This window comes from Danio rerio, chromosome 18 (assembly GCF_049306965.1).
Source record: "Danio rerio strain Tuebingen ecotype United States chromosome 18, GRCz12tu, whole genome shotgun sequence".
Taxonomy (NCBI): domain Eukaryota; kingdom Metazoa; phylum Chordata; class Actinopteri; order Cypriniformes; family Danionidae; genus Danio; species Danio rerio.
In genome coordinates, this window is record NC_133193.1 from 13,438,371 (window position 1) to 13,453,676 (window position 15,306).

General features: G+C 35.3%; 1 protein-coding gene across 4 annotated transcripts in view; it reads left to right on the forward strand.

The window, feature by feature from the left end:
• The window catches only part of bicd1a (bicaudal D homolog 1a), a 69,099-nt gene that overhangs the window by 32,004 nt on the left and 21,789 nt on the right, over positions 1 to 15,306 (forward strand). For all 4 annotated transcript variants that reach the window (XM_021467767.3, XM_005156469.6, XM_005156470.6 and 1 more), the window contains exons 2-3: positions 2,523 to 2,735; positions 14,580 to 14,732. In XM_021467767.3, coding sequence (XP_021323442.2) covers positions 2,523 to 2,735; positions 14,580 to 14,732 — 366 coding nt within the window. The remainder of the gene's footprint in view (positions 1 to 2,522; positions 2,736 to 14,579; positions 14,733 to 15,306) is intronic.

The following is a 15,306-nucleotide window of genomic DNA, read 5'->3' on the forward strand; positions in this document are numbered from 1 at the left end:
AGACTGGGCCAACCATCTGACCAATCAGAGCAGAGCAATCTCTCAAAAAGGAGGAGTTTTAGAAACCATTATTGAATAATCTGTTTCAGAAAATATAAGGCGATAAAACAGAAGTTCATGTTATGAGGAAACAGATGTTTTTTTTTTGTTGTTTTTTTTATACCTCAGATAGATGTAAACCTGTTGTATTAGGCCTTTAAAATAAATCAGACTATTCACCCGGGCGCCTGTTTACCATCTAATATCTTCCAATCAAGACAGGATGCTTAAGTCCTGACACGTTGGATCGGCATGGCGTGAAAACCTGTGTCAGGGGAATCAGAACACTGTTTCTATTGATCAGAATGAGAGGCTGAAATATTATCTGGGTTACCTTGAAGTACAGCACTTTGTCTGGACAGGTGGATGATGCTGAAAAGTATGGGCCTACTTCACCAGGATGCATTCTTTAAAGTTAAAAATCAAACACTTCACATACATTGTACTACTGTATGTAGGGGTAACATACCTTGTTGATGGTTTTTGAGTGATGATTGACCAGTGAAATATGAACAAGGAGTAATAATGCCTTGTCATTTTATGTCAGATCATATCACGTTATTGGTGTGTTTATATGCTGTCTTTTAGCATATTTGTCTAGTCAAGCGAGCCACTTAACTTTTTTGACACTTGCTATCGGCACTATCCGAAAATGTGCTAATATCTTGATCATTTAAGATAAATGAGTATGTCATTGGACAAAGTTATGTTAATGCAATAAGTCTATGTTTAAGTTATGCTAGGTTTACGAAGGAGCTTTCAGTTAGAAGTTTTAGAATGAAATACTAGCATGAAGCTAATTGGACATTGTGCACTATTTGTAAACAAAGCATACTGAGGTAAAATAATAATAAAGAGTCACTTACTACCACATACCAATCATTCATTCATTCATTTTCTTTTCGGCTTAGTCCCTTTATTAATCTGGGGTCGCCTCAGCGGAATGAACCGCCAACTTATCCAGCATATGTTTTACTCAGCATATGCCCTTCCAGCTGCAACCTACATGTATTACTGGGAAATGCCCATACATTCTCATTCACACACATACAGTACGGACAATTTAGCATTACCCAATTCATCTATACCGCATGTCTTTTGACTTGTGGGGGAAACCGGAGCACCTGGAGGAAACACTCATTATGTGCATCAAAAATTTATCAGATAAATTTAGCAAGCATTTAAATAATATTTCTAGTAACAATTATTAAACTAGAATTTACTGAATGTGTTTTTGTACTGGTAGTTCTGCTGTTTAGGCCTGTTGTGGATAAATATGGTGCTAAAACTGCTGGTATGTGGTGAAAGGTTCTTGTCTTTATACTTGATTATACTTGATACTTTATACTAACTTACTGACCCCTACATTTTAAACACTATACATACTACAAAAACACAACCTGTACTATAGTAGCTGTACTGTAACTATGCTTATCTTTTACTGTATATAGACATCTTTTTCTTGTCTTGTTTTAATGCTTGATTTATTACTTGACTCCTACATTTTAAACAACACCACACACACTGCACAAACACCACTTGTAAAATATATTTTTTTCTATCTTTTATATAGACATCTTTTTCTTTTCCTGTTTTAATGCTTGATTTATCACTTACTGACCCAAACATTTTAAATAACACTATACACATACTGCGAAAACGCCACTTGTAATATACACTCACCTGCCGCTTTATTAGGTACACCTTACTTTTACCGGGTTGGACCCTCTTTTGCCTTCAGAACTGCTTTAATCCTTCATTGCATAGATTCAGCAAGGTACTGGAAATATTCCTCAGAGATTTTGGTTCATATACAGATTTGTCGGCTGCCCATCCATGATGCGAATCTCTCATTCTACCAAATCCATAAGGTGCTCTATTCTGAACCATTGATGCAAGGCTGGATGGATCCATGCTTTTGTGTTGGTGAAGCCAAATTTTGACCCTACCATCCGAATGTCGCAGCATAAATCGAGACTCATCAGAACCTCGGTTGTAACGAGTGCTTATTTGAGTTACTGTTGACTTTCTATCAGCTTGAACCAGTCAGGCCATTCTCCTCTGGCCTCTGGCATCAACAAGGCATTTGCGCCCACAGAACTGCTGCTCGCTGGATATTTCCTCTTTTTCTGACTGTTCTCTGTAAACCTTAGATGGTTGTGTATGAAAATCCCAGTTGATCGGCAGTTTCTAAAATACTCAGATCAGCCCTTCTGGCACCAACAGCTATGACACGTTTAAAGTCCCTTAAATCACCTTCCTTCCCCATTCTGGTGTTCTGTTTGAACTGCAGCAGATCGTCTTGACCTTGTCTACATACCTAAATGCATAGAGTTGCTGTCATGGGATTGGCTGAATAGAAATTTGCATAAATAAGAAGTTGGACAGATGTACCTAATAAAGTGGACGATGAGTGTAGTAGTTGTAATGTATATTTTTTGATGTTGTTTTTCTTCTTTTCTCTGTCTTTAATTTTCCTGCAGGCATTTGGTCAGGCATACACCAACCAGCGTAAAGTAGCCGAGGATGGGGAGACAAATGAAGAGACGCTGCTGCAGGAGTCAGCCTCTAAAGAAGCCTATTACATGGGACGTCTGGATGACCTTCAATCCCAGCTCAAAGTGAGCAGCTCCGCAGCCTCCAACGCCCAAGCAGAGACCGAACACCTCAACGCCCTAATGCAGGAACTCAGAGAGGTGAGATGTGTTCAAATATTCTCTAAAATGTACTTTGAGCTATGGCTGCATGATATTGGAAAAATCTGACATTGCAATATTTTGTTTTTCAGCTATATATATATATATATATATATATATATATATATATATATATATATATATATATATATATATATTGCATTAGGAATACAATTTCACCAGATGGCTTAAATAGCTCTATTTGGAAAAAAAAATCATGAATTTAGATGGATTAGGGAGATCCTAATGTACAGTTGAAGCCAGATGGTTACATACACTCTAAAAAAAAACAACATAACCATTTTTTTTTTAAATGTCTGATGGTAAATCATACTAAATGTTTACTATTTTAGGTCTGTTAGGATTACCTAAATTATTTACATTTGTTAAATGCCAGAATAATGAGAGATATTTTTAAAAAAATGTTTTATTAATTTCTAGACAGTCAAACGTTTACACACATTTCATTGATATTTTTTAGCTTTGCTTTTAAACAGTATAACGTTGGTCAAATGTTTTGGGTATCCTTCCACAAGATTCTCACAATAGTTTAAAGGAATTTTGGCCCATTCTTCCTGACAGAACTGGTGTAACTGAGTCAAAACTGTTGGCTGTCTTGCTCGCACAAGCTTTTTCAACTCACAAATTTTCTATAGGATTGAGATCAGGGCTTTGTGATGGCCACTCTAAAACATGGTCTGTTTGGAAGACCCATTTGTGGCCAAGTTTTAATTTCCTGGCTTATGTCTTAAACTGTTGCTTCAGTGCTTTCTATGCTGTGAAGTGGACCAGTCCCTCCTGCAGCAAAATAGCCCCACAACATGATGCTGCCGCCCCCATACTTCAAATGTAACACTGGTCATTATGGCCAAACAGTTCAATCTTAGTTCCATCAGACCACAGGACATGTCTCCAAAAATTTTAATTTTCCCAGTGTAATTTAGCAAATTGTAACCTGGCTTTTTTGTTGATTCTGGCTTGTTGATTTTTTTTCCATGTTGTCACACAAGGAAGCAGTGTGTTTGAGGTTTTCCTTAAATACTATTCTACAGTTGTGCCTCCAATTAACTTAAATGTTGTCAATTAGCCAATCAGAAACTTCCAAAACCTTGACACCATCATCTTAGCTTTTTCAGAGGCATAATAATCTTATTGTATTTAAACTTGACTTTCAAGAAAAGTAATAACAATTTCTCAAAAAAATATATCTGTCATTATTCTACTATTAAACACAACAGAAACAAATGTGATAATCCTAACTTACCAAAAAGAGAAAAAGTTAAGTCACATTAACATCTGACTTTTTTTTTAAGGGTTATGTGCCTTTTTTACAGTGTATGTAAACTTCTGGTTTTAACTGTATATCAGGGGTTCTCAATGTTTACATTAAAAGGTCAAAATCTGAATTTTATTAAGGTCAAAGGTTCGTAATAATTGATATTACATAAATTATTTTTAATAAACATCCATTACATGTATCACAAGTCAACACTATTCATTTTTCTTTAAATAAAGTGACATTTGCATTCAAACACAATAAACACAATGCAAATGTGGCAAAACCACTAATATAAGTGCATTTTTATACAGAACACAACAAAAGGTAGGCCAATATCATCTGGATGCAGCCATGATGATGGAAGCTGAGACTATATATCTCAGAGATGCAATGTCAGACACAATGAACTGAGTAGAGCTAGTGATGTCATTGTGAGAGCTAGGGTTAGGTGTGGGAATTAAAAAGCTTTGCATGCAGGCCCACTGCACCAGGTCTGCATTCAGACCTCTCTCCAAAAAAAGTGAAAAATACAAAAGGTGCCTAATGAAAACTTTAGGTGTTCTTTAGTAGTTTTGTGGTCCTTATATCTGTAATTAGTGGATACTGCCGTTCGAGATGTCTGTGTTTTGTTTCATAATGGGGTTTTACATTTCCACTCTTTACAACTCCAATTGTCTCATTACAAATAAATCAGAATGGCTTTGTGCTGGCTTGTGGCAAAATAAACGCACACCTATATGTCTATTCAACTTTGAACTGTCTATTCTCTTCACCATTTTCCGTGACACAGATGTCTTCATCCATTCAAATGATCGCTTTGCTGCGATGTGTTAAAGCTGGCGTGCACGCGATAAGCCTGCTCCATCACTTGAAGCCTCGTATGATCACTGGATGTCATGACAACAGAGTATATTGCCTTCGATTTTATTTTGGCCCAGATTTTTGGGTTTTTTCAACTAAACAGTTTATTTATATCGTTTGTGCATTTATCAATGAAGGAAATCCACAATTTGAATCCTTTATGCACAGTCTTGCAATACGAAATGGAGTCGGGCCTGGAATTGAATACCCTTGAGGTCTGGATCCGGACCAGAGTCTGGACTTTGAGAAGCCCTCTTGTATATCAATCATGTATAAAATGAATAAATGTCAAACAGTATTCAGGCACAGAAATTGAATAGTGGAATGTAAAATAACACTGTATGATCTTCGTTGTATTAATAAGTCAATAAAATTAGTTGTCATTAAAACAACAAATGTTGTACAGTTTTGTGCCTGAATGCTTTAAATTTACTTGAAATTCCTTTAAAACGCATACAAATGAGAAAGATTCGCTCTGTTATGGCTATACTTTGCAATGACTCCACAAATCTCATCTCTACTGTTGTGCTGATAAACTATGATCCCTCAACATTGCATATTCTGCGATGTCACTATTGTGGACACACTTTGTGATATCAATGCTGAAATTATATGTTGTGCTGCCCTACTTTGGGCTAAATGGTCTGTTTTTTTTTTTTCTTTCATGCTTTGTTACCTTGTATGGAATTTTTTTTATTGAACAGGGATACTAGTTTGCCTTGTTTGCTTCAATAATTTGCTAAATTGTCTTAAAAAAGTGAAAAAGAATTGATAAAATCGTAAAATCATATATTTTTTTCACGTTTAGCTTACCCTTTGTGTGTGTGCACAAACACACACAAAACATATATTAGTAGTGATTTGCAACATTTGTTTTAGAGGACTTCATCTTGGGTCAAAGGGTTATTTTGAGGGCAGTCAGTCTGTATGTGTAGTGTGTCAGCAGTCACTGGTGTCGGGGTCACAGACTGTCGCCATAGTGCATTGTAGGGGGCAAATCCGTGGCTAAGCTGGACCATAAGAGAAATGCCCTGAGGTCGGCACAAAGACACACTGTACACACACACACACGCAAACGGTAGTCCTATGAGACAGGGAATTTCACCAAGAATTTCACACTGGGTTCACATACCTATCAGTTTGAAAGAGCTTAATTACCACAGTGCACTCTGGTACTCAGAGATACAACCTAGATTACATTAGTACTAATAGGTTTCATTCAGTAGCTAATGTTTTATGCTACACAGAAAATTATATCTGTGTTCATTTGTATCTGTTTTTCTGTTTGTAAATAAACACCAGTTAAACAAGAAAAACAATCCAGTAAGCAAAACTGCATGATATATAATTATGTAATCAGTAAATGATTTAGAAAGGGATTTAGAAGATTTTTTTTAAATAATTTTACTGTTGTCTGAACCAACTTTGATGTTGGTTTGAGAATGTTTGAGCAGATGTTTTAAAAGCTTCAGTTTGAAAGTGTGATCTAGTTTGGCCTTAAAAAATCTTAAAATTAAACATTTTAGGTCACCAGTTAATCACACATAAAAGTGTTTAGCACAGTTCTAGCCATATACGGTTGAAGTCAGAATTATTAGCCCCCCTTTGATTATTTTGTTTTCTTTTTTAAAGATTTCCCAAGTGATGTTTAACAGGGCAAGGAAATTTTCACAGTATGTCTGATAAAATGCTGGAGAAAGTCTTATTTGTTTTTTTCGTCTAGAATTTAAGGCCGTTTTAAATTTTTTAAAACCCATTTTAGAGTCAAATTATTAGCCCCATTAAGCTTTATTTTTTGAAAGTCTGCAGAACAAACCATCGTTATACAAAGACTTGCCTAATTACCCTGACCTGCCTAGTTAGCCTAATTAACCCAGTTAAGCCTTTAAATGTCACTTTAAGCTGTATAGAAAAAAAATCTGTCATGGAAAAATATCTAGTCAAATATTATTTACTGTCATCATGATAAAGATAAAATAAATCAGGTATTAGGAATCAGTTATTAAACTATTATGTTGAGAAATATGTTGAAAAAGTCTCTCTGTTAAACAGAAATTGGGGAAAAAGGTCCCTGGTTTGAGGCCCGGCTGGGTCAGTTGGCATTTCTGTGTGGAGTTTGCATGTTCTCCCCGTGTTCGTGTGGGTTTCCTCCGGGTGCTCTGGTTTCCCCCTCAGTTCTAAGACATGTGGTATAGATGAATTGGGTAAGTTAAATTGGCCGTAGTTTATGTGTGTGAATGAGTGTGTATGGATGTTTCCCAGTACCTGTTTGTTGACCAATAAAAGAGGCTGTGAGCCGACCATTATTTTTGCAACATCATTTGATGCCACTAGACTAATTTTGGCCTTGGTCTACCTCATGATGTAGTTGAATCATTTCAGTCTTTTAACCAGCATTAGAGGTTTTTGGCATGGCACATGCTAGGTTTTCTCTAGTACTGGCTCATGCACTGCTCCTGACCCCTGAGTGTGTGAAGCCCATGATTACCACTGCTACAATAGAGCTGTACTGGGAGATAATTGTTCGGTAATCCTCTGGGGTGCATGTCCAGCTCATTTGAACGGGCACAGCAATGCTTTAAATATGCAATGAGACATCACATCCTCTACAAGAGCTGCAGTATTGTATACAGTAATCAATAACCTAGCTCATGAAAAGGTCATCAGCCAGGATGAGCAAAATATGTGACGCCATATCAGTGTTTGATTCTCTTATTCCAGTTATGAGTGCTGGATTTGTAGGAGATAGCTTTTAGACACATTTTTTTAGTCATAGACACTACAGTTTAACATTAAAATACACAGCAAAACAACTGCAAACATGTTTCATTGTCAAGTTCAAGAAATCAATGATGATTTAACAGTGTGAGTGTGTTATACTGCTGTAAGTAGCCCTCACAAGATACAATGTGGTCATAAAACTATGGAAATAGCAACATTATGCAGGCAAAACTGGTGTTAAAACAATGCTCACTTTATACTAAGGGAAGCAGAGTGTATCAGAAAAATGTTTCTGGAGACAATTTGGAGTCAGATCTGAATTTCAAATGTCATGTCAAAGCACAAAGTAAATCAGTATATTTTCATCTCAAAAACATTGCAAGAATTTGATGCTTTGTTTACAGTTAGGACTGGGGTGGATTACTGTAACGGCCTCCTCACTGGCATTCCCAAAAAGACAGTCAGACACTTGCAGCTCATCCAGAACACTGCTGCCAACATTCTGAGCAGAACCAGAACATCAGAGCACATCACACCTGTCCTTAGGTCCTTACATTGGCTCCCAGTTACATTCAGAATAGATCTTGAAGTATTCTAACTGGTCTGTACATCACTAAATGACCTAGGACCTCAATACATCACAGATATGCTCACCTAACAGATCACTCAGATCATTAGGATCAAGTAAATTAGAAATTCCCAGAGTTCAGTCAAAACAGGCTGAGTATGCCTTTCGCTACTATGCTCCATCTACTTGCCTTAACTTGATACAAATCAGGATTGACCTATGAATTCAGGTTGGCCAATTTTAGTGAGCCTGTGTGGGTTGGTTTTTAGCTTGCAGGATAATCAACTGTGTTGTCTTCTGCTGCTGGAGCTCATCTGCTTCAATGTTTTATAGTGTTCATTCATTCATTTTCCTTCAGCTTAGTCTTTATTTCTGAGGTCGCCACAGCAGAATGATCTGCCAACTATTCCAGCATACAGTATGTTTTATGCAGCAGATGCCCTTCTAGCCACAACCCAGTAGTGGGAAACACTCATACACACTCAATCACACACACTTATACACTACGGCCAATCAAGTTTATTCAATTCACCTATAGCGAATGTTTTGGGACTGTGGGGGAAACAGGAGCACCTAGAGGAAACCCACGCACACGGGGAGAACATGCAATCTCCACACGGAAACGCCAATTGGTTCAGCCATGTCTCAAACCAGCGACCTTCTTGCTGTGAAACAACAGTGCTAGCCACTGTGCCACCCTGTTTTATAATATTATAAATAATAAATAAATCGAACACATTTTGAATTATGAATCTCTTAACCAATTCAGACCTAAATTAGGTTCCAAATTTCTGAAAAATGGGATGTCATGTGATGTCCATTGTAATGGACGCAGGGTCTGAAGTGGTTAATGCCAACTCTCTGTAATGGTAATTTTCTCCAGAATAATTATTGTATTATTTCTTTATGGGGAAAATAGTGCTGAAATGGTACTGAGAGTGGTATAGTATAAAATGTGTCTGTGGGTCAAAGACATTTTGTTGTCCATATTAAATTAAAGTGATCGATTTAAATGCATAAATCATATTTAAAATGAGTGTTAACACTTTATTTTGATGGTCCATTTGAGTATAAGTAGAGTGTCTGCTTAATATCCATTGATACTGCTCCTTCAACAGACATTTAACTGACTAAGAGAAACTTTGTAAGTACGTTTACTTACGTTAACCCTATAGCACTATCATTAACCCTATAGGTAGACCTAACACTAACCCCATAGGTACATGGTTTCCACTACATTCATTCTTCCATGGCGGGGCGCCATGCCAAAATTCATCCTGCCATGGCTACATTATAGCTTCTCATTCAAAACATTGTTTTTTTAATAGCAAATATAATCGCACCAAAAAATATCAAAGGGTAAGTGAATTATAACAATGCAAACCTTTCTGTAACCGTAGTAGTGCTGTGCGTCATTTGTTTAACCCTTTAAGGTGACGTGCTGACTGACTGATTGGCTGACTGACAGGCGCATGATGCGTGAGGCCAGCAAACACGGCATATAGCCGTTTCACTTTACTTCAGTACGCATTAATGCTACTCTGTAGGTCTATTGGAGACATTCATAAATATTCCTAGCAAATCTAATAAATGCTGGAGACATACTTATTACATAAATTCACTTCAGCAGCGTTTATTTGAGAGTGCACAAGAAGATCTGCTCGCTCTTGAAGTGGCTTATATTTGAGGTGGCGTGCAAGAAGTTTTGTGCATGAGCAGAGGAAATCGGCATGCAAGCAAAGAGATTTGCATGCTCGTAGGCTATTACATAAATGCGATCCCGACTTCTAATACTGCGCTCAAAACATTTGTCATTGAAAAAACGCCACAGGTAGTTGGTAGATCTGTGTAAAAGAAAGGCGTGCCGCCACAGCTGGAAAAAAAATCCTAGAGGAAACACTGAGGTAACATTAACCCTATAGGCAGACCTAACAGTCTACCTATAATCTAATGAGAATTAGTTGGCATGTACTTTACATGCAATGTAACTAAAATTCAACAAACAGACCATCAAAATAAAGTTTGACCATCAGAGTTAATAAATGTTAATTTAATGTAACAAAATGATGCTACAATTATACAACTTATTCTGACCTTTACTTTACTAAAATTCATAAAAGAATAAGTGGTTATAATAAATTACCTGCTGACAAATGAATAAAACACAGGAAAAGCATGAATATTTGTGTCTTTTCTCTTTGAGTGTTTTCGTTTGTCATCAATTCTACACTGAGTGACTTTTAAATTGGTCTCTTCTGTAAATCATTAATAATTAATTTAATTTTTTTGCTCTGAAAAATATAATAATTAAGCAGGGCACGTTGTAATGAATGAAGGGAAAAAATAAAGTTGTATTACACTTTATGCAACCCCTTCTCACTTTTGACCTGAATAAAAAAATTAAACAGATTATTAAAATATGTGACTCCATTATGTTGCGTAGGTTTATTTTTTACAATAGCCATGTATTGGATCATTTAAATTTATTACATTTTCTTTCTTTTTTTTGCCAAAAATTATTCAATGTTTTCCCAGAAATGGGTTGTGGCTGTAAGGGCATCCGATGCATTAAAACGTGCTGGATAAGTTGGCGGTTCATTTCGACCCCGGATTAATAAAGGAACTAAGCCGAAAATGAATGAATGAATGAATGAATGAATGAATGATTTAATGTGCAACGTTTCATGTATAAGATATTTATAAATATCCCACCATGAATATATATAACTTAATTTTGGATTTCTGATTAGAAATGTGTATTACTAAGAACTTTAGAAATCATTAATGTTTAATATTTTCTCAATACTTTGATTTTTTTTTAACTCTCTGACTCCACATTTTCAAGTATTGTCCTTTTTTAAATATTGCCTTATTTATTCAGCTTTCATGTGTGAAAAATGATCCCTATGACTACAGGGTAACACATGATTTATATAAATATTCAGAATATAAACATATGCCATGGTCAACATGCCTGTCTTACTGCTCAATCAGCGCCAACTATAGGTTTTCTCCTGAGTTTGGCTCTCTTCCCATGTCTATTCCACACCTTTGACTCTTCATCAGCAGTACTGCCTGCTTTGTGCAGTGCTGGGGGTTTTCTCTTTCTTTCAGCAATTGTGATTTTTCCAGTGAACTGCTCTTGAAGAACAGTTCAAAGCGTTTCAAAGATTACTACCCTGTCAGTGCTGGCGCAAACGTTGTGATTAAATAGCATTAAAGAGTTACCTTTTGGCCTCTCATTGTGGATCATTGTTAGATTACCGCTACTGTACCATCTCTGATGCATTAAGATTTAGACCACATTTTGTCATCTTGCTTGTCACATTCTGTTTCAGCTGTTAAAGGAGCCTTTGTTTCGACTTTCTCACATAGATTGAACTGTGAGGAAGAAAGTGCTGACTTGAGGGTTTCCTCTGACGACAAGCAATTTGTTATCCAGAGTTCCTGTTTGCAGAAGTGTGGACATGCTCAGTATCATCACAGGGTTCGGTGCTTTTTATATTTAAGCCAAAGGCATCTCTATGGATTGATCATATCAGTTATCATATATCCATGTTTGGTGCAACACAGAGAAATGTTAATGTACATTGCTTTGGTGTGCTTTCTAACAACACATCCCATAATGATAATAAAAATAATAATAATGATAATTTTTTTGTATAGCACTTTAAACTGTTACACTTTTCCTACATGCAACTCAAAGTGCTTCACAAGCAAACAAATATTAAGAAACAACATCAATATCAGGTAAAATATAAAAAAAAAAAAAAAAAACGGATAAAGATATACAAAAAAAAAACAAATGTATGCACAAATAGAGCAAAATAAACAGTAAGTCCCAATTCCAATTCTATTTTTGTACCCCTTCCCCTTGGCCCTTAAAACCGAGAGTGAAGGGGAAGGGCTTACCCCTAAGAAAAGGGATAGCATTACAGCACCTGCACACGTCATCATATGTCATCTTGATCTCATGCTTCATACAGTATGAGATCAGATGATCGCAGCTGCTGTAGTTATTCCTATTGCTTTATTTTGGGGTATTTATCTTTAAGAAATCCATGAAGGCATATATCATGTTATCATAACGATATAATAAGGCAATAAGATCGTAACTATACTGCGCATTTACACAGTGGCCATATTCATCTCTGTAAACACACAAAACCAACATTAACATTATTGCAGACACTGTAAAAAGCTCATTCCCTGCCACTAGACTTTTCGGACAGGGTATTGGAGTGTCATCGAGTGTCAGAGTGTTGTGGGACTGCTGTACAGGAGTTATGAATTATAGATCGCATAATTTAGCGGTTTTTATTTTAGCCTTTTTTAAAAGCATGACGGTAAAACATGAACGCGCTTATGAATATATTAAGACATGTTTGTTTGTTGTAAAAATTTGTAATATGACAAAAACACTCAATTCTGGATCTTACTTCCGGGTGCAGCCATCCTGCGGTTGTGGCTGGTGTATTCTGTGAAATTTTCTTAGCCCTTGGTTTCGAGTGTGGTCCTGAAAAATCTTCATTCGAAGGGGTATTCACCCCTTCCCCTTAGCCCTACGCCTTTAAGCTAAAGAGAATTGGGACACACCTTTACAGGAACGCGCAAAACGTGGGGTAGGGGATAGGCTAAGGGGTAGAACTGGGATTAAGCCTAAATGTACTCTCAGATAAATACATTCATGTACACACATATATACATATATTTAGACACACACACGCACTGTACATAAATATAAACACACAAACACATACATTATAAACAAATGTACATAAAACGCATACTTTACATACTATTATATTTGTATGCAATTTTAAAAAAGTTTGTCTTAACAAGTTTTTTAAAAACATGAATGCTAGGGGATTCTAGGGCAGAATATATGTTAATATGTTCAGTTATAATAATATTCAACAGATTTATATGCATAATGCTATATGCATGGTTTTATCTGTCTGATTATGATCTGTTATATGTCCCGTATAATGTTATGGATGACAACGTTAAAATTGAATAATTAAAAGTAAGTTAAATTAAATTAAATTAAATTAAATTAAATTAAATTAAATTAAATTAAATTAAATTAAATTAAATTAAATTAAATTAAATTGAATTAAATTAAGAACATCTGCATAGTGTCGCCAAAGTCAAGGAACAAGTTCAATACATATCATTATGTATTATGCATTACTGTATGTTTGCATTTCATATTTGTGAAAAGTTTGGTTGAAATTTTGACATGTTTTGACAATAAAAGAGTATTTTAACTTAACAATTAATATGCTTTTACAACTTTCACTGAGGGGCAAAAATGTGCCTTTAAAGGTCCCATGAAGTGCTTTGAAATGTGCACTTTTATTCGATGTTTGACAAAATCTCAAATGAAACATGAAGAAGGGGCGGGACATACTTTATAGTAACCCCTCCCCTTTTAAAAAAACAGCACACAGCATTTAGTCTTTATCACAGCTCTGCCATTGAGAGTGGTTGAGACCCAGCGCATCAAATGAAAAGCAAATAAGAAGCGTCTTGAAGTGGGCAGGGCATGTCAGATATTTTAGAGCATTGTATTGGTCACACAATTTGATGAGAAACTGAAGTATGAGGTGATTTCAGGGATTGATCTATTTAGGCAGAAGCGACAAACTGCAAGCTTTGTTTGTTTAAATCTTTTTAATGCAAACTGTGTTACGGTTTTGAAGCCGACTAGCGTATAGAAATCTTTAAGACTAACATAGTGATCCTAACATTAAAAACCTCTATTTTAATTTACGGTACCTTTAAAATCTTTTAATTAGTTTATATTTGTCGTGATAAAAGTATATGACAAAAGTCACCTGATATGATACTATTTTGGTCTGTTCGCACATCCCTGAATTTGTGAATTACTGTATTTTATACAGTAAAATTCTCTAAAATCATTTAAGAGTTTTCTTGGCTGTGTTTTGATTCATTGTCTTGCTGAAATATCCACCCTGGATTCATCTTCATCATAGTAATGTAGAAGTTGGAATAAAGCAGCTAATATTAACTTACAGTTCAGTGAGGAAGGGCAAATGGTTGCAGAAGAACTACCGAGAGATTTCAGATGCTGTCTGGGCTTTCTACACCTCCCTTTCTTCATGTGTTTAATACTTTTTCCCTTTGTCATTTCATTTTATTACTCATAACTTCATTTGTAAACTGATTGGATTTTTTTTTTTTTTTTTTTTTTTTTTTTTGCATATATGGATTTCTTTGGGTGGTACAAACATCTGGTGAAAATCTCAATTCAACAGCACCATTAGCAATATGTTTTCTGAGAAAAATGGTGACGTGTTCAATACTTATTTCTCCACTGTATATTGCATATTAATTTTACAATAGGCTTGTGCTTACTTTTTTCTGTGTTGTCCTTTTGCGTGTCTTTCAGAACAATGAGACGTTAGAGCTGCAGAGGAGCCGGATGAGAGAGGAGATCAGAGAGTATAAGTTCAGAGAGGCCAGACTTCTGCAGGACTACACTGAGCTGGAGGAGGAGAACATCACTTTACAGAAACTAGTGTCAACACTCAAACAAAATCAGGTAAACACACACCATCAACAGCATTTTCAGAAACATATAATTTCTTTAGATCTTGGTAGTGAGGGCTATACGGTCATTGGTTGATTTGAAAGAAAGGGATGTTTACATTTAATTATACCATATTTAAATTGACCAAAAAACTTATTTTAAAGTAAAAATCTCAGTCTGTTTCAAATGAATTTAAAAAAGGAAAACATTTAGTTTGAATGAGTGACAGTATGTCTGTTTTATTTTATTTTAATTTAAATAATTTTGTTATTTTTTTGTTTTATGTTTTTCTATTTTATTCAAAGATACAGTCTTTAGAAAATGTAAAGATGGAATATTGTTTTTCTTTTTTTGGTATTAAAAAGACTACATACAATAATTTTTCTTAATTTATATATTTATTTTATGGCTATAATTATTGGAATTGTAATGACTTTTATTTAAAATGAGTGACAGTGTGTCTTATTTTATTTTTTATTATTTTATTATATGTATTTATGTATTTGTTTGTTTGTTTATTTCTTTTATTATCATAATAATAATAATTATTATAATAATAATAATAATTATTATTATTATTGTTATT